At 37.6% G+C, this 20,169-nt stretch overlaps 1 protein-coding gene across 1 annotated transcript in view; it reads right to left on the reverse strand.

The window, feature by feature from the left end:
• Nucleotides 1-60: 60 nt before the first annotated feature.
• The window catches only part of Ell2 (elongation factor for RNA polymerase II 2), a 72,969-nt gene continuing 52,860 nt past the window's right edge, over nucleotides 61-20,169 (reverse strand). The window contains exons 5-12 of the mRNA XM_008827976.3: nucleotides 18,871-19,130; nucleotides 11,897-12,021; nucleotides 11,417-11,504; nucleotides 9,183-9,750; nucleotides 6,916-6,982; nucleotides 3,155-3,326; nucleotides 1,631-1,675; nucleotides 61-1,537 (exon numbers count right to left, since the gene is read on the reverse strand). Of these exons, the coding sequence (XP_008826198.1) occupies nucleotides 1,421-1,537; nucleotides 1,631-1,675; nucleotides 3,155-3,326; nucleotides 6,916-6,982; nucleotides 9,183-9,750; nucleotides 11,417-11,504; nucleotides 11,897-12,021; nucleotides 18,871-19,130 (1,442 nt within the window). The 3' untranslated portion in view covers nucleotides 61-1,420. The remainder of the gene's footprint in view (nucleotides 1,538-1,630; nucleotides 1,676-3,154; nucleotides 3,327-6,915; nucleotides 6,983-9,182; nucleotides 9,751-11,416; nucleotides 11,505-11,896; nucleotides 12,022-18,870; nucleotides 19,131-20,169) is intronic.

A 20,169-nucleotide genomic window follows, 5' to 3' on the forward strand; every position in this document is an offset into this window, starting at 1 on the left:
CTTTTCAACTGGCAGCACTTTGAAAAGACAATACACTAAGACAACACAACTTGAATCAACATTAGTTCAAAATCCTTGTATTTTTGACCACATAACTTACGTTCCCACATGATAAAACAAGTGATAGTTTAAATCAACGTCAACAGATAAACTCCATGAAATGAAAGTTTGTGCTGTTTGATGAATCACAGTATGTTATGGTTAAATATATTCACTCTTTTTTATATTCCTGGTATCCAGGATGAAAAAAAAATCTTTAAATATACATCTCATGTAGGTAATAGCTTCTTTGCATATCTCTCTTCAAAAAATACTTTATAGCAGTATATAAATAGGTTACCTACACATTTAACTTTATAATTTTGCCCCAAAACTATAGATCTGTTTCATTTTTATAACATCTAAATTTTTGCCCAACATTAATAAAGCTGACAAACTGTTGAAATGGAAATGCTTTTGTCTTCCACAATAGAAGTAGAAACTTGACAGGAAAAACAGAAACAAAAACAAACCTACAGTAACACTCATCAGTTGTTTAACCTGAGCGTCTGGCCTACTGGGAGTAGCAGCTTTTACCTTCATGCACGCTCACATCCACATGAGTTCCGCAGACATACAAGTTGAACACATGTTTTCAGACGCTGGTAGGCCACAGTGTGCCTCCCGTTGCTGTGATCACTGGGAAGCAGTGCAGCTAATGATGAACCACACCATGTATACAACTAGCAAACACCTTAAGGCAACCATTGCAATGGGGGTTTAACTTGCAGGGCACATTTAATATTCTAGAGCAAGTCGCCCTGTATATATATATATATATGTATGTGCATAAAAATGAACACATATACTCACACAACTTTCTATTTTTGAACCCTCCAAAACAATGTTTTGATTTTTTTTGTATTTTGTGCAAATATCTAAATAGTCTACCATTTAAGGCAAAGAGTTCGCATTAAGAAAGATCAGAAAATAGGCTTATGTTTATCCAAAAGCAATTCATCTTGCACATTACTGTTTTGTTATTGGCTTTTTTTTTTTTTGTTTTTGTTTTTTAAATACACACAACTTTTAAGTGTGGATATTGCATCCCCATACCTAAAAAAAATCATTTCTAATGACAAACACAAGTTTGCAAGGAAAAGCTGATTTGAAGTATAGACACTGGATCCCCAATATCTAAAAAATTGTTTCTATTAACAAACAAGTCTTGAGGAGGTGGGGCGGGGGAAGGACCAGAAAAAAAGCAGCTTCAAAATGCAGGAAAGCAAAGTAAAATGGAAGGAAAAAAAGTAACTCAAGTTTACTAATACTGAAACTTTCAACAGGCAAAGTTTCATCTTTTTAGATTCTAGAGCAACTCATTTGGAATTTTAAATAAATAAGCTTAAGTTTATTCACATCTTCTGGTCCAAGCAGAGTTCTAGTGCCATGACTCTGCTTGCTGTTGGTCAAATTCACCTATTAGTCTTTTGATGTGAGCCAGCTTGTTATGAAGATACTCGCATCTGTATTTTTCTTCATGGTAATTGGGACTAGACTGCAGATAAAAAAAAAAAAAGTGAGGAATTAGGTTACAGAATTTATAACACTTCTCAACTACAAGCCAGAAAGCCGCAGTGTGGATACCCACCTGCTTGATCTTCTGATACTCTTGCAAGACTTCTTCATGAACATTCTGCAAAAAAAAAATTAGAAATAAGAAGAGAAAACCTTTTTTGGTGTAGGAAATAGAGGTGGTGAGACAGGGTCTCCCTGTAGCCCCAGCTGACCTGGAACTCACTATGTAGACAAGGCTGGCTTCAGTCTCACAGAGATACTGGGATTAAAGTTTTGTACTACCACGCCTGGCTAACTTGGTACCATTTTTATGGAAGGCAACGTGGCAACAGCTATCAAAGTGCCAAATGCAAACTGACTCATCAGTGGTTCTACATATTCTGCAGATCTATGTGCCTTGTTTAGGATGCAAATACAAGGCTATTTACTGCAGCACTATCCAGCAAAAGACAGTGTACACTATCAAAATGTCCCTCAGTTTATATAAGGGATACCAAGAGGACATTAAACAGGGCATAAGTGCATATGTGCAGACATAACATTTGTTTAAAAAGGAAACATAGTATTATATTCTAACTATTTCATAACTTAAGATATGCACTTCTTTTAAATTGAACAAAACTAGGATAAATAATAATGTATCCTAGTTTAAGCTACCAGACTATAATACAATGGTGCCTCTTTCAACTGAAGAAAACTTAGATTCAATTAAATATAGTATTATATCTCCTTTATATTCTATGCCTGCAATTTTCCTAAAAGTCTAAGTTAGAATGAGGTCATAAAAAATAATAAACACGGGGCTGGAGAGATGGCTCAGTGGTTAAGAGCACTGACTGCTCTTGCAGAAGGCCTGGGTTCAATTCCTAGCATCCACATGGCAGCTATGAACAGTCCTTAACTCCAATTCCAGGGGAATCCAAAGCCCTGTTCTGATTTCTGAGGCATTTCACAACAAGGGTGCACTCACATGTATGCAGGCAATATACTCATACACATAAAATATATTAAAAAAATAAAAATAAAAATAAACACTTGTGAAACAGAAGCTATAGGGGAAAATGCCATACCTAGGAACATGTATGTGAATTATAAGATGCAGGTTTTTTCTTTTATTTCCTTTAAATATTTTATTATTTTTATTTTATGTGTACGAGTGTATTGCCTGCATGTATTTGAGTGCACCTGTGTTGTGCAATGCTGTGGAGGTCAGAAGAGGGCTTCGGATTCCCCTGGAACTGGAGTTAAGGATGGTTCGTAGCTGCCATGTGGGTGCTGGGAATCAAACCTGGGTCCTCTGCAAGAGCAGTCAGTGCTCTTAACTGCTAAGCCATCTCTCCAGCTGCCCCCCCACCCCAGTTTTTTTCTTATTTAGTCATGTTTGGTATGTTCTGCAATAATTAATATATTATAGTGGCACACAGTTTTTCCCACCCTGCTTACTTTTTCTCAAGAACTATTTCAAATATGTTGTTTCTTAAAGCAACAGAGTGGCTGGATTGCTAGACAGCTTGGTTAACCTGAAGGCTAGTGAGATGGCTAGGGTTGGTAGACCATGGAAAGAAAGGTCTGTCCACCCAAGAATGAGTTCGTTTACCTGGTACTCTTTTGAGCCTGGAGAAAGGCGCTTTCGTTGTGCATCCAGTTTGATAAATCTCCTAGCTACAGTCTCCATCCTCGCATGCAAAGCCCGGTATTCGTCATACTCAGCATTGAAGTCATCCTTGTAATTCTGGCGTTGCTCATAGGAGACGATAGCAATATATTTTCTAATAAGAAAACAACAACAACAACAAAAGGAGAGTAGAAATAAACATGGTGGCATGAGTCCAGGATTTAAGCCAAATACTTAGAGACTGCCTCCTTGCACATATCACTAATATCCTGGTTTGCTGCCAGGTCTTTCCTTCCCAGGACCTTCCCGGTGAAATGATCACATAGAAGTCCTTAAGAGTGTCCATGAAGAAGAACAAATGTGGAAAAGATTATACATCTATATAAAATGCACCTATATAAAAAGAAAATTGTTTACCCAGATTGTTCCTTGAGCCTGTCTCTATACAAAACAATTCACTAGCACACCAATGGAATAGGCCAAGCCATCTGCTACAAGTTCTATCACAGCAGAAGTATAACATGACACTAGAAGAATGCCACATAGTTACTGAACACTGAAGTCAAAATTGTCCTTGGAGCCACTGCTTGGTGAGAGGAGGTGTCTTTCAGAACCCAGGGAAGCAGAAATTTTCAACTAGAGGTCTCCAGCTTGCTCCCTCTTTTCCTTTACTGTTATTTCTAACTAGACAAATTTATCAAAAAGAAAATTTCTCTAGCTTGTCCCCTCTCCTTTTGTATGATTATTTCTTAAGATTTATTTATTTGTATTTGTGTGTGTGTGTCTGCATGTATGTATGTGTACAATGTGCATGCCTGGCGCCCTTGGAGTCCAGAAGAGGGCACTGGATCCCCTGGAAGGCAGCTGTGAATAGCCTGATGTGGGTACTAGGAACTGAACTCCAGTCCTCTGGAATAACCTTTGAGCCACCTTTCCAGCTCTCCATTTAGGATTTTTGAGACAAGAGTCCAAACTAACCTCCAGTTTACCATGTAGCTGAGGCTGGCCTTGAACTCCTAATCTTCCTGCCCCTATTTCCTGAATGCTGAGATTACAAATGTGCAGTACCAAACACCAGCTATTTCTCTAGTTCTTTTCAAACAGTAAATCATGCTATATACAACAGAAAGTCAGTAAAGTCCTATTTAGTCTAATTTACTTTCTTAATAAAATATCACAAATCTGGATTTTGCTTTTAGGGTGTGACTATTCCTCAGAATTACCAGATTATAAATGGTGGCAAATAAGTTAAAATACCATTTTAATATTGTTATTAGTTCATGGTCTGAGAACTAGGATCACATGAGGCCTGGTTCTTTGCCCTCTGTGCCTCTGTCATACAATGTGAAAGTTCCTTTATTATTTCCGATAAAAGCTGAGATTTCAGACAGCTAGCAAGAGCATTAGGATACAACTTGAAGGCACATTTATCCTTTACTGTGGTAACATCTTGGAGCTCATTCCTCTCCAAGAGGTTTTATATAATCTTTCCAGTTTTATTTAAATTGCTGCATCACAGATGCCTTGCTAGAAATGTGAGAAAAGTGAAGCGTGCACAAACTTAGTGTCCTCATTAATACTTTTATTCCTGCTGAGTTAGAAAGTGTGGAGGTTGGATTTTCTGAGTGTAATTGAGACAGTGGTAGTATGCTGATTTAGAGCTGCCTTGCTGGTGTCTCAGCTGTAGAAGGAACACAGCTAGCCACACAGGGAAGCAGTCCTTCCCAGACTGCTGTCTTACTGCACACCAGAGGGAGCCCCGAGGGTGAAAGAGGTTCCTAGGGATAAGGATACATATGTGTGTGTGTGTATGCATAAAGGCTAAGCCAATCTTGAAACTCAGGTTTAATTTGTGGTGTAATGTATTTATCTTGCTTTTTCAAAATCAGACCCTCAGAATTTTATTTAATAATTTTGTTAAGGAAAAACACCAAATAAGTCAACAACTATGTTGCTATTTTATTATACTGGAATTCAAATAAAAAAATACTTCAGTATTTTTAACAAAATTTCTTATTTTACAATTGGTTCTTAATTCAGTGACAGAATAAAAATGCATATAGATGGGGTAATGCACAACAATAAGTTACAAAAAATTCTTGTTTATGTAAGAATTAGCAATACTGTGGTTAAATATGAATTATCCAAAGACTGATCATGAAGGTTTTATAGCACCTCCTTTTGATTTTATTTACGAGGCAACTTAAGTTGTGTGTTTTGGTAATGTTCTCATCATTTTTAGAGAATGTTGTATTGGTGGGTATAAAATGTAGTTTTTAGTTTTGGAAAAATAAATTGCTTTTAAGTAAATTAAGCACACAGTAACAGCCCTGGAAATGTGACAAACATAAAAAATGCACTGAGGCAGATGTAGCAATAATTCTTAAACAGTAACCTAAAAAACCTTCTTAAATTTAGAATTAGTTAATTAGGCTGCCAAACACAGCAGCAGGCTGGAATTCAGGACGAAAAGTCTAAGTTTTTAGTTTCCCCACATGATTTTGCAGAATGTAACAGGAATATATTACTACCAATGAAAGAGGGGTTTAAAATCCACCACGGGACGGGAGAATCTTAGTGGCGACCTGATGGTGTCTCTCCAAGGCCTGACTTTCAGAAGTCTAAGGAGAAGTGGGTTTGCAGCTGGAAAGGTGAAAGCCCTCTGCAGTGGAGCCAAGGGGCCGTCATGAAGGCTGGCTGCTTGCCTAAGACCACTTGGAGGCCACTGCTTTTCAAGGCTCCCTCACAGAACTCTAAAGCTTTGCATTATCTCAGATGGCAGAGTACTTAGCATGGCTTCTCAGTCTCCTGTTAGTTAAGAGACAATAATCAGCTTATGCTTTCTCATTCCCAGTGACTGTAGCTTTCATGCTAGGGTTATGTGGAAACAACACATCTGTAAGTCTAAAATGTTCTCTCTTCCTAAAAAAAGCAAAGTTAAAAGCATTACTTAACTTTGTCCACTATAAGATGATACTAACAGAAACAAAAAGTCCATAGAGCTCAGATTCTATTTTTGTTTCTACATTCTACCTATTTTGCACATTTGTTCTTTTTCAAAGCTATCTGCCATCGGATCTTTTTGCTATTTCATGCTTTATTTTTCTAGGCACTTGTAATTTAATTATTTTCTTCTTAGAGAAGCCTTTTATTGTGTGAAAAAGCTAGAATTATATGTCCAAGTTATAATTTCTGTGATAAGCAGTTACAAAAACATTCCCAGCTCAGCATTTAGCAACTTGTTGTTACAACAAGAAAAATTTATAACTGGTGAAATGAAATTTTACTATTCTTTCCTCTTAAAATTAATTTGAGAGTAGACCTTTATTTACATAAAAGTGAACCTATGTCTACTCAGTATTATTAAGTGCAGAGGTTCAAGCACTTTGTCAGCACTTTGGGCCCCCTTTAGAGGCTGTGCATTGATGGACTGTCAGCTTTGAAGAGTCAGATCCCTGAAATCTTCCATAATCAAATGCTTGGCCTGGCCCTGGAACAAAGGGCAAGCTTCTCTATACTTAAAAGGCCAATGAACACAGCTTTGAGCAGGGGAGGCGCAACCTGCTCCGGTAGACAAGGGTGGATCTGGGACATGAGGCTTAATGGCAGCTTTCAATTGCAGAGGTGACTCCAGGACTCTATTTCTGGAATTTCTTACTTTTTTGATTTGCAAATTATGGGAAAAGAATTTGCAAACTTTCTAAAATTAAATAGCTTTCTCCATTGGTAGACAGAAAACTTACAGCAAATAATCTGGGAGTTCAATGGTTGAAGAAGGCTCCATGGAGGCAGTGCAACCTTCTTTAACTCCTATGAAGGGGGGAAAAACCAGAGCTTTCATCAACCAGTATGGTTATCAAACCCCTCAAATTCTAAAACAGATTAGAAACGTCTGGAACACTTTTCCTCAAATTCTTTTCTTCCACTTCAATAAGCAACAGTAAGCAAGGAATACAATTGAACACGAACAATAGAGGCCTATGGCCAGTGCCAGCAGAACTGACGCCAGTCATTTAAAGCACCCTGGCTACTGCAGTGTCTGCACAATAAAGGAATTCCATCTTAACCCAAGGTCAATCTACTATTCTTTCAACAACAGTTGTGGCATCTGCCTCGCAATTCAAAGATTGTGGTGGCAGATGCAGCCAGACAATGGGAGATACAAATTTTACATCAACATCTACTTTTCATGGGATTCAAACAAGGCAGATGAAATAATAAAATCATGTAGCAAACTGTTTTGGTCACTGTAATTTTTATTGCCACCCCTTTTCATATGCACACAGTAGAACTGGGTAAGATGTTTTCCCATAAGTTAAAAACAAAGTATTATTGAATGCTGATTTATACTCTCTAATCTCTGGTTCTAACCATGCTAAATAGATTTTTTTTTTTTAGGAAAACAAGAAAAAGAATGTTGTAATCACTCATGGTTATGATGTTAAAATTCCATTTGTTTAAATACACCATTTTGGGAGATATGTTCAGACTTTAATACATTTTTTAAAATTCAAAATAATAACTCAATCTCTAATTTGCTGGCTATATATATTCATTATAAACAAATGGGAATATCTGATAATTTCTTTGTCAAACATTTTAAAAAATAAAGTACACTAAATAAATTACATAGACTTGCTGGGCCTATTGCTCACTTATATATACTTGACTCAGCTTTGGCTACAAGAGCACACTTTTATACCATCTTGAGTCTTCAAGTAAGAACATCAAGAATATTTCCCCTTTGTTGCAGATGCCAGAGCAATTCCAACAGATACAGAGATGTGGGTCTAGATCTGTCCTTGGTTTGTGATGATCATACGTGTTTCTGAAAAGTTTTCCTGCATACCATTAGGGAAGAATTCCAAGAGACTAGACCTGTTTATCCAGGTCTCTACCTCTGAGAACACACAAGATTTTACAGTAGGTCTCAGTAAACTGGAATCCAGTCTTCCTGGGACTAGCCTCTGACTCAGAATCACCATCTAAGGGTGGAAGTGTGTGTGGGGGGGAGAGGGAGGTGTAGCTGGAAAAATCCTTAAATTTGGGTCATTATTCAGTATTACAGTGATCTACATCCTTCAACAGATATGCTTTGACATGCAATACACCAAATCCACACCAACAAAGGCACCATATCATGCTACTTTATAACTCCTCTGCAAATTCTATGAAAAGGAAATAATTAGAGCTTCTCTCATATGGTAAAAATGGCCTGTAAAATCTAAGGATTTCAGGCCTTCAGTACTATGAACAAGATATGGAATAACAATCGATGTTCGTTTTCTAAAACAGGAGCTCAAAATTGAAAAGCAAAACAAAAAACCTTAAGCTCTATCAAGCTAATAATAGGCAATGGCCTTGTGAAACACAAATTGCTTTCACTGCAAATGAAGATGATCTCACAGATCAGGAAATGGAATTTACCTTGACTGCTTTATAAAGAATTTGACATTTTCCCCATGCTTATAATAATTAAAGCAGGGGTGTCTCTGGCTTTTGAGAAAGAAGGAAATGAATATTTCTGCTGCTAATTGTATATCTGGTTACATGAGCTCAGGAATGGCACATACCAGTCACGCTGAGGCTGAACAATAACATAACAGATAAGGAAGAGAGCATGGAAGTCCACCTTCTAAAAGGGAGTCTCTGGAGAACGATAAGGTCATTTCATGTGTCATTATAGATATGCATAAATATAGAAATCATGCTTAATACTTGGCTAAAGAGAGACTGAAATGACAGTTGTAAGATAAAAGAAAAAACTGCTCAGTATTAAGATGCTCTTCAAGTTCATTTAACACACTTTTTTTCATATTATTATTATTATTATTGGTCTATTTTAGGCAGGGTCTCCCTGTTGCCCCAGCTATCCCGGAGCTAGCTATGTAGACCAAGCTGGCCTTGAATTCACAGAGATCCACCTGCCTCTACCTCCTGGGGGCTGGGACTAAAGGCATGTACCACTATGCCTGGCTTTATATTATTATTTTTAATAAATGTAAAATACCTTCATTGGAATTTGGACTGGAGTTATTCAGCTTGGCAATTTCTTCTCTTTGAAGGTCTTCCTCCTTTTCCTCAATAGTCTCAATGTCATGCTTTTTTATTTGGTCCTTTTCCTTGTGTTTTTTAGACTTCTTTTTGGGCTTTTTGTGAGACACTGAATGGTTTTCTTCCATAGGTTTTGGACACTTTATTAGAACTGACCCAGGGGGTAATGTTTCCAAAGAAGTCCTAGAGGTATATTTGTCTTGCTGGTCCTCAAAGATGCTACCATTTTGACTAAAACTGTCAACAGGTAGGTCTTGAGTCCCCCGGCCTTCTGGAGTGCTAGGGGAATTGGAGTTGGAATTTACAGTCTGAGGAGGATTTGAGACAGGCAGGTGGGTTGAAGGCAGCGGTGAGGGGGTAAGGGTGGCAGCAGCTGCAGGGGGTGGCAGGAGGCCTGCAGCAGATTTTTCACTGGTGGGATTCAAATGACCATTTAATGTTGGTGGTACTCTATTTGTCAGGTGAGAGATTCGAGCCTTTTTATTCATTAAGGGATCAATGAAATCTGAGTCCAAAGGTCGTTTCTGAAGGGGAGGGGAAGGAAATAAAAATGATTGCATGAAAATGGAATAAATTCAATACACACATCATTGGTTAAACAGCTGAGCAAGCTTATTCATCATACTAAATTTCTTTCAAGCTTAAGCAGAAACAAAACCAACAAAACAAAACCAAAGAACACCTAGAACAACCCCAAACCAAAAGTGAAATAAATTTTAATTCTTATATCAAAAGCAGAACCTGGAACATTCACATTCTTGTAGTGTCAAGTCTATTCTTTCTGATCTTGAACTGCACCCTAAGTTCCTAGAGACTATGCTGATTCCTCCAGATTCGACTGCTCAGAAGAGTATTAAATAGAAGCAGCTGCCCGCCACTGCTGGCCAAGTCTGGCCTAGTTCTAGTAAGTGAGAAGAGAAAGCAAGTTGTACCATTTGATTCTGTGAGCACTAATAAGTGCTGGTAAATGGCAATATGCCCACATGCGAATGGGCTAAAATGCTCCAGTTATGAATATTTTGGCTGTCATTGATCAGTTTACCTGTCACACAGTGAACTAGCCAGTACTTTTAGAGTAATTTCTCTAAGTATTGCTATCATTGTTGAAATGTCATATAATTTTTTTCCCCTGTACATATCTATTCACAATACTGTAAGCTAGACCTTTGTAAGTGGTTCATTTGATATGGAAGTATTTTAAAAATCATGTTATGTTAGTTCAATCCAGTAATAAAAAATAATTATATATAAGTTATCAAGGAAATTCAACCGTTGAAAGTAGAAAACATGTAAGTCACAACTAAATATTTTGTATTTTGGCTTAAAAGAAAATAATAGTTAATCAACTCATTAATTTAGTCTGTTTTCAATTTTGTACTCAGTATGTAATTCAGTCAGAGTGGAAGAAACTTCATAGTAGATAGCATTAAAAGACAGGTTTCCACAGATGATGGATACGCAAAGATACAACTGCTCATTCATTTTCATCCCACTGCTTTCCTTACAGCAGGCTTCTAACACTTTGACATGGACCAACATTTTGCTTAGTGTTCCTCACACATCTGTCTGCTTTTCTTCGGGTCTTAGGAATAGGGCAGAGAGAGGGGATACTGTGTGATCAGTCCTGGAGTGGGTGGGTGGCCTCTCCCAACATCTGTCCAAAGCACCCATGACACTGAAATTCTCTCATGGAGAACTCTAAACTGGACTAGAGTCTTCTGATGAGGGTCAAGCTGAAAAAAGCTTTAAGGTAATGCACACAGAAATGCTATCACTTTTTAATTTGCTCATTGCAAACATTTTTCAAGAATATTCTTCTAGACAGGCTTCAGACAAAATTAAATATTTTCAATTTTCCATATAGCTCAAGGATTGTATGGAATTGGATGTACCTTCCAGTTAGTGACCAAACTGAAAAGCAGAGAATCTGATAATAAATCTAAAATGTAAAAATGGCAAGCAAGGCATGCATTAAATACTCTAACAAGCAGTGCAGTATAGTATAAAGATTTCTAGACTGGGAGTCAAAACCTAAATTAGGCTCTGGTTGGCCATGAATTAACTGTGGGCTTTGGCCAGACAAGGTGTACAGTTTCCCTCAGCCTCTTTTCCCTCATGTATAAAGCAGAGGGCCTGACTAACTGCCCTGAGGTCCCAGCGAACCTATGATTTTGTAACTTTATGACATACCTGAGGAGAAGATGTAGCATCTCTGCTGGAGCACATGGGGGATTCTGAACAGCTAGTGCCAGCAGTGTTCTGAGATGGATTTAGTTTTCTGTGAAGGACACATACTCCAGGTAATGAAGAGAACTTTAGAATGCTCATGACAGAAAACTATCCTTGCTGCTCTTTCCCACCGCAACACTAAAATAACACTGATGAAAGTAATTACTTATTTGTATCATTTAATTTTATTTATTTTTATGTGTATCAATGTTAGGCTGTACATATATATGTGCATCATTTATGTAATGCCTGTGGAGGCCAGAAGGAGTGTCAGATCCCCTAGTGGAACTGCAGTTACAGATGGTAGTTAGCTGCCATGTGGGTGCTGAGAATGTAACACAGGTCCTCTCCAAGAACAATGAGTGTTTTTAACCACTGAGTCCTCTCTAGGCCCCCTGTTTGCACCACTTAAAAAAAAAAAAAAAGAAAAAGGAAACTTACCTAGAGAGCACCGACTCCAGTGACCTTCTATCTGTTTCATTGTATCCTGGCCAGTCACGTTGAACCTCCTTAAATACATAATCCTTTAAAGTATAGGAGAGGTCCTTAGGATTCAGATTGGCCACCTGGTAGAAGGTATAAGAACAGATCATGAGATATTTTTGTTGGATATCTACAAAGCAGGTGTGCTAGATAGCTTTAGTGTCAACTTGACACACCTGGGTTGAGGGAGCCTCAATCGGGGAATTTCCTCTATTGGGCTGGCCTGTGGCCATGTCTGAGGGGCATCTTCTTGATGAGTGATGTGGGAGGGCCCAGCCCACTGTGGGTGGTGCCACCCCTGGGCAGGTGGGCCTGTGTTGCATAAGAAAGCAGGCTGAGCAGGAGCCAAGGGAGCAAGCCTGTAAGCGTCTGTGCTCCAGCTCCTGCCTTCAAATCCCTGCCCTGAGTTCCTACCTTGGGCTCCCTGATGAGCTGCGTGCGACCTGGAAGATGTAAGACAAATAAACCCTTTCCTCTCCAAGTTGGTACTGGTCAGAGTGTTTTGTCACAGCAATGAAGAACAAACTAAGACAGCAGGTAATCTGTTTTATGACACAGTTATACCACTCCTGGGAATATACTCAAAGGACTCCATATCCTACCACAGAGATACTTGTACATTCATGCTTATTGCTGTCTCATTCACAACAGAAAGGAAATGGAATTCACCCAGCTGTCCATCAACAGAAGACTGGATAATAAAAATGTGGCATATATGCACAATGGAGTTTTACTCAGCTAAGAATAAAATTATGAAAATTTCAGGAAAAGGGATGGAACTGGAAAGTATTATATTAAGTGACCCAGTCTCAGAAAGACTCTTGCTCATATCCTAATTTTTTATGTTTGTATGTATGTAATTTTGTAACCCAACAAAAAATAAATAGAATAAATAAGACAGGCAATCTTTAGGATTTACACTGAAAATCACTAGTCTAAAGGGACTGAGAGTTTTGTAGGTCAGATCTCTGTAAATGCCATTCAGTTTCATGTGAGAAAGTTAAATATATAGGGCTGATGGCGGTGGCACATGCTTTTAATCCCAGCACTTGGGAGGCAGAGGCAGGTGGATTTCTGTGAGATTAAGACCAATCTGGTCTATATAGAGAGTTCCAGGCCAGTTAGGGCTACAGGGAAACCCTGTCTCAAAAACAAAGAACAAACAAAAACTATACACAATTAAATTTTTGCATGCAGAGCTAAAGGTTCCCTTCCCATAGTTACTGCATTTGTCAGATTTCTATTCAAATAACCCCACCTTGGGAAAAAAATGGAAGATTTTTTTTTTTTCAAATCCATATTTTCTAGTCAAAGGAATACAAAACAATTATTAGCATTAGTGTTTGCTTATCATTTCTAGTTCTTTAAAAAAATTGTGTGTGTTTGTGTGTGAGAGAGAGAGAGACAGAGAGAGGGAGAGAACAAGAGAGAGAGAGAGAGAGAGAGAGAGAGAGAGAGAGAGAGAGAAAGAGAGAGAGAGAGAGAGAGAGAGAGAGAGAGAGAGAGAGAGGTATAGTACATATGCCATGACAATATGAAGTCAGAGAAAATTCTGTGGAGTTGGTTCTCTCCTTCCCTTTTATATGGGTTTTGAGGATCAAACTCAGATGACAAAGCTTGCAAAGAAAGCACATTTACCCACTGAGCCATCTTCCCAGCCCATTTCCCATAATTTTGAGTCACAATAAAAATCCTTACTCACTTCTATTTAAGCAAATAACAAACAGTATCCTAATGAAGAGTTATAAACTTTCAGCCAGGAGCAGAAATTGTCTTAATAAACAGTATCAATTATGATAACTTTTCCTTTTCCTTTTTCTGATAACCAAGTTTGTTTCTTGTATCTGCTAGCTTTCCTGAAAAACCACTTATTAAAAGTTCTTGAAATACCCTCAAACCAATAAATTGAATCACAATAAAGGAACCCCAGACAATTATTAGCCAGAGGGTTTATTCTCAAATATAATCTTTTCTTATCCCCTAACTATAATTCCTAGAATGTTCAGGCCTGTAATCCATTTACTACACAAATCTATTAGTTCATGCCAAATCAAAAGTACTTAAATTTATTTTACTGACAGCTTCATACAATTTCTTAAAGAATTTTAATCATTTAGCCAACCCCTCATTCCTCTTTCTCATCCCACTTCTCTCCTGCTGGAACCCTTCTCAACAAGACCCCCTCCTACACATTGAAAGTTCTTTTTAAGGTTAGGCAAAAGGTATTTCTGCCCATAACTTTGGGAATGGTCTTTTCAGTAACTTGACTTCTTATTGTGTCTTTTAAAATTACCATCAGATATAATAGTCTATCTCAGTTGAATACTAATTTAATATTCATGTTGTTATAGACAATAGTAAACTTATCTTAAAACCTGCAAATAAGTGAATATAGGATATAACTAGTTTTTTTTAAGTATAACACACAGAACAACTCTTTGATTTTCTGTTACCCTTGGCACTATACAAACTAGCACTGTACTCCTACCACAATCCTTCTCTAGGTTTCTGTGGACAGTTTTCTTCCTGGTAGCTCTCCCTTTCTTTCCTAAGCCTTACTTGTTCACTCCTCTGTAAGAGGACATGCTCAGTAACGGCCTTCTGCCCTATTTCTTCATCCTCCAATCTCCTTCTAAGATGATTTCATTTAATTCTAAGACTTACAATGTATAATCTGCATATATACTGCTAATTCCTAAATTTATAGCTCCAGTATCAATTGTACTCTGAATACCTTATATGCAATTAACTACTGACATCTACCCCTATTTGTCTTTTTGGTTGTTAGTCTGAGCCTTTAATAGCTACACCATTTTTCCAGCTATCTACCCCACATTTGGAATGTCTAATGGACATTTTCCAAAGAGAATCTAAGACAATTCCTTACCACCACTCCCTATGGCTGTTACTCCTGTCCCTTTTCTGCCCTCATTCCAACCAGTGGCTCAATATCCATTAAATTGCTTAGGCCAAAACCTAGCCAGGACCACAGACTCTATTCTTTCCTTCACCCTCTCCATTAGCAAGTCTTGTCACAAAATATAGCTCTCATCTGTTAAAACAACTTCATTGCTCCCACTGTGCCAAGCCACTAACGTGTCATACCTAGATTTCTATAGTAGACTCATGTACGTTCTGTTCTTGTTCCAACCCCTGCCCCAGCCATTCTTGCAAAAAAATGGTCTTATTGAAAATATCAATCAAGTTACAGTATATTCTTGTTTAAATTCTATGATGACTTCCCATCTCACACAAAATAAAATTTAAACTCCTTATTCCTGATCCGCAATACCCTCGAGGGTTTAGTATCCACTTCTTCTACCTTGTACCTTCTCTTCTATCAGGCTTCTAGAAATGTCAACTCGTCTTATCTTTTACATTTCATTTCAGCCAAGAGGTAGCCATCTAAGAAAGGGGGTTCCCCCACCTCCCCCTGTGAGTAGATCTCTTTCTTAACCCCTCTCAACTTCCCATTCCACCTGAGTTGTGGATATATTTCAGGAGACCAGGGATTATCTGGTGGGGTAACCTTAGGATTCCAGCATAGAGTGCTATCTGGTATGGTTTAGGTCATCCATTAGTGTCCACAGGGGATTGACTCTAGGACCCCCTAGCCAGCCATATAAAATTATATAGATTTAAAGTATCTTCCAGGCATTAAAAAATTCTGTTACTTATGATAGCCAATAAAATATAAATGTTATATAAATAGTTGCCACACTTTATTGTTTAGGGAATAAATATCTGTGTATGTTTAACACAGATACAATTAAATATTTTTCTGATCTGCAATTAGTTGAATCATAGATATAGAATCTGTAGATTCAGGAAGCTGGCTATACTTAATGAACAGAGTGAATAAATCAACGTTGAGCTTGAACCAAACTTCCAAATGTTAACCTTAAAAAGAGTGTTATCCAGGTCTATCTAGTTGCTGCTGTGATTTCTGAAATGCATCTTCTTCTTTTTTTTTTTTTTTCAGGAAAAGTCATTCTAAAGAAAAAGGTAGCTATATAAATGTATACCAACTTAGTAACAGTTTTAAACAAAATTGCCTAGTAGACATTAGCATTTTAAAATTTAATTAATAACATTCATAGGGTTCTTGCTGAAAACTGCTATATAATAACAAATCAGCAAATATATCCATTGGCACAGGCAAAACAGGTCCCATCATTTAGGCTATCCTGTTTGCTAACCAGTTGAGGCTGAAATAACCAGTTTTTAAAATAATTTGTATATTTTGCTACTCTACCCCTCTTTTTATGCCACTTTTAGTCAGTTTCATTGGAGAAAAAGTCATATGAGCTGTTAGGAATCTTCAGGACAAGAAATGTAGCAGTGATTGGTTAAAATTTGTTTTGAGTTATTTATTTTTATGTGTATGAGTGTTATGCCTGCATGTATGTAAGTGCACCCATTGTGCAGTGCCTGCAGAGGACAGACAGCGGCACTGGATTCCCTGGAACTGGAGTTACAAATGGTTATTAGTCACCATGTGGGTGCTGGGATTCAAACCTGGGTCTTCTGTAAGAGCAGCCAGTCCTCACAATTGCTGAGTCATCTCTCTATCCCTGGTAACTAATTTAAGTCAAAGTTCTCAATATGTCTCTATTTTCTTCCTTGTGAGAAATTAATGATATCATCCTTGAAATGCCTAGCTACACTGTGCCTGGTATACAGCACATACCTCTAAAGTGGTGGTTGTTATCAGCTTCTGTATCTGTTTTCACCAGGCTAGTGATTTTAGCCTGTATTACACATTTGAATTACTCATTGGCTTTATACAAAATCAGTACCTGGGTCCTACCTTCAAGTAGGTGGATTTGGTTGGTGTGGGGTGGAATCTGGCATACTTCTTAAAAAGCTCCCTGGTATATTCAAATATAGCCAGGATGAGGCTAAAGTCAATGACTCTAAGAAACAACCAAATCAATAACTCTCATGTCCATTAGGGGTCAAATATATCCATTTTTAGATGTGTTTATACACACACATCATCACATAGCTGCCATGTATAGTAGTAGCTTCTATGAAGCTACTCTCAGTCATTTTCCTTACTTATCCTCTAACCCAGATGGCAATTCACAGCCTAGATGCACTTACCAGGTTTTGTGACATGAGATCTGACTCTCTCAGTATCAGAACGAACACACACCCACTCACCCTCATATTTATTTTTTCCCTTTTATCCTTTCTCTTCAGTTTTAAAAACTACTATGTAACATATAGACTTAAATTATTTTCTAAAGGTATTCAAGAGATTTTATAAAGATCATTGAAACGGACTAATGTGTCTAGGGATTGGCTAATTCTGAACTGCAGATGATGTTTTTACTCTTTCATAACACTTAGTATTATGTCTTGAATGTATGATAATAATTAATGAAAATGGGGTTTTAGTAACAGATAACACATGTAGCTTTTTAAATGATGAAATTTAAGAAAACTTTATAAATGTCATTGCTTTAGAAAAATAGACTTAGATTGATTACTATTTATGGTAGTTATGAATGCTAATCAACATTTATGACTTGTAGTAAGTATAAAAAATACAGGCAGTTACAATCTGACATTTCTTTAACATAAAAAATGGCCTATTTCAAACTGAAGGCTATGATTATAAGGTAACTGGTGCAGCTAATACTTTTCACATTCATATCCTTTAATGCAGAGAAGTGACTGATGATGGCACATCCAAAGGCTAAAAAAAGACAAAATAATAAGGGTTTCAAGGACTACGGAAGCCACGATAAATTATATATATATTTACCAGGCAAGAATAATATGGTTTATACCAACCAAAGACTAACAGAACACATTACACAACTTTACCTCTATAAGCCAATGAAAATTAAGATGATAGTTTAGGTGACTTGAGACTAAAAGCAAACAACAAAATATTCTTCTCTTCTTTTTTTTGGTCTTTTTGAGACAGAATCTCCCTATAGCCATGGCTGGCCTGGAACTCATTATATAGACCAGGCTGGTTGGCCTTGAACTCACAGAGATCACCTGCCTCTGCCTCCCAAGTGCTGGGATTAAAGGCATGCACTAACACGCCTGGCTTCTTCTCCACTTCCTAATGAAACTTTAAAGCAAAATTTGTTTTAGCAAAATAATAAAGCCCACATTTTAACCAGTTTTAATTAAACTGTTTTTTAAAAAAAAGATGTTTTATGCTAGGCATGATGTTGCCAGGAGGCTGAAGCAAGAGGATCACCAAAAATTTGATGCTGGCCTGGTAAGCTTGGCAGCTTAGCAAGATCCTGTCTTTAAAAAAAGATGTTTTAACCTAATACTCAAGAGTGATATTTCAGGGAGCTGGAGAGATGACTCAGTGGTTAAGAACACTTGTAGAGGACCTGAGTTCAATTTCTAGCACCTACATGGTGGCTAACAACTGTCTGTAACTCCAGTTTCAGGGGGATCTGACACGCTCTCTTCTGGCCTTCTCAGGCACTACATGACACAGGAGTACTTACATACTTGCAGGCAAAACACTCATACACATAAAATAAAAATAGTAAATAAAAATATTTTAAAAAGAGTGATATTTCATACATGATTGATCAAAATGACTAAAATTTCCTGATCTCAAAAACAGTGATAATTTTAGCAATAAGAACAAGCTGGGTTTTTGTTGTTTTGTTTTTGAGACAGAATCTCCCATAGACCAGGCTGGCCTAGAACTCACTATGTAGCTAAGGATGACCTTGAACTTTTGATGATCCTCCTGGTGCCACATCCTGAGTGCTGGAATTATAGGGTATGGCATCATGTCCTGTTCATGAGCTATTAGGGATCAAACTCAGGACTGTGCATGATAGGCAAGCACTGTACCCATGAGCTATATCTGCAGCCCATCAACAAGTATTCATCAATGAACTCCATCAAAGCACATAGAAATATCTCTCTCTAGGTGTCCTCACCTGTTGCAGAATTGCTCCCAAGGAGTTCTTGTCTTTTTGATTGACACCATCTTTCTGCAGTCGAGCAAGCAGCTCAGGTTTCTTGTAGGCCTTTAGCGCCAGTAAGTGAATGACCCTGTCCCTATATGGCCTCTGAGAAACACTGCTGCTGCTGTGTGTCTTTCGAATTGTGTTTGCAGGGTTCATGGGGGTTGACCTTTTCCTTTCAGGCACTGCATCTAAGATGGCTTGAGGTGCTTTCCGAATTTGCACTCTTTTCCCTAAAGTCCAGTGAAAAAGACAGTGTTACAAGTTTGTGGGCCACATTATAATGAACACTTCAGCTTCCATAATCTAATTTAGGTAACTTTTTATTTCTGAAAGAAATAAAGGTCATTTGATTTCAAGTTTTACTATAAAGAAACATGCAAACAGGAAGTATTCTAATTAAAATGCTAAAAGTAAGGAGTAAGAATTTTTTGATGGAATTTTTTCTTTTCTTGAAACAAACGTACTATATATGTATTTTTGTCATTTAGCTATACACATGAAAAATAATCAGTTACAAATTTATAACAATAGACATTTTTAGACTGTAGACTATTTAATGGCATATAGAAATAATTTCTATGGTCTCTTGTGTTACTTACAGTGCTTACATCTGCATGAAAAGCAGATGTGAATAGAAGGAACATGGAGGAATACTTGTCAGACCTCAATAAGAGTCTTCCTGACTAACTTAGGGCAGGGCTAGAAAAGTGCTATGCAGAAGCTACAAGGAGTGGAGTCAACATTTACTAAGCAACCACTAGTGTTATTTCTTCTTGCTAGGCAGTAACAAACTTTAGGAGTAAAAAATTAAGCAATCCAATAAAACCAACCAACCAACTACCCACCCACCCACTCACTCATATACTCTTGGAAGACCAGTAAACAGATGTGTCTCCTGCAGTATAAAGTATGCAGATAGGTCAGAGACATGGGAAATATTATAAGGAGACCTTTACACAACTCCTACAGGGGCCACTGCTGTTTGTGTAAGAAGTACTTTCTACTTGGACTGAATACTGAGATTGTTGCTACTTCTAGAAAGCGCATGGGACTGAAGAGACCTGGGCACTTTCTATGTGCAAATTGATCCAGAGAAGCCCTTTCACTGAGCCACAAGTAACTATTACTTAGTAAAAGAACAGAAAATAGCATAAAATACACAAGATTCTCTTTATATGATTTTAAGGTAGAAATTTTTACATTGCTATGGTTAAAGAGATGGGAGAACGGGTGATGACATACTATGTGTGGCTACTGCATTAGGAGAAG

This window comes from Nannospalax galili, unplaced genomic scaffold, assembly GCF_000622305.1.
Source record: "Nannospalax galili isolate Female #2095 unplaced genomic scaffold, S.galili_v1.0 scaffold393, whole genome shotgun sequence".
In the NCBI taxonomy this organism is placed as follows: Eukaryota; Metazoa; Chordata; class Mammalia; order Rodentia; family Spalacidae; genus Nannospalax; species Nannospalax galili.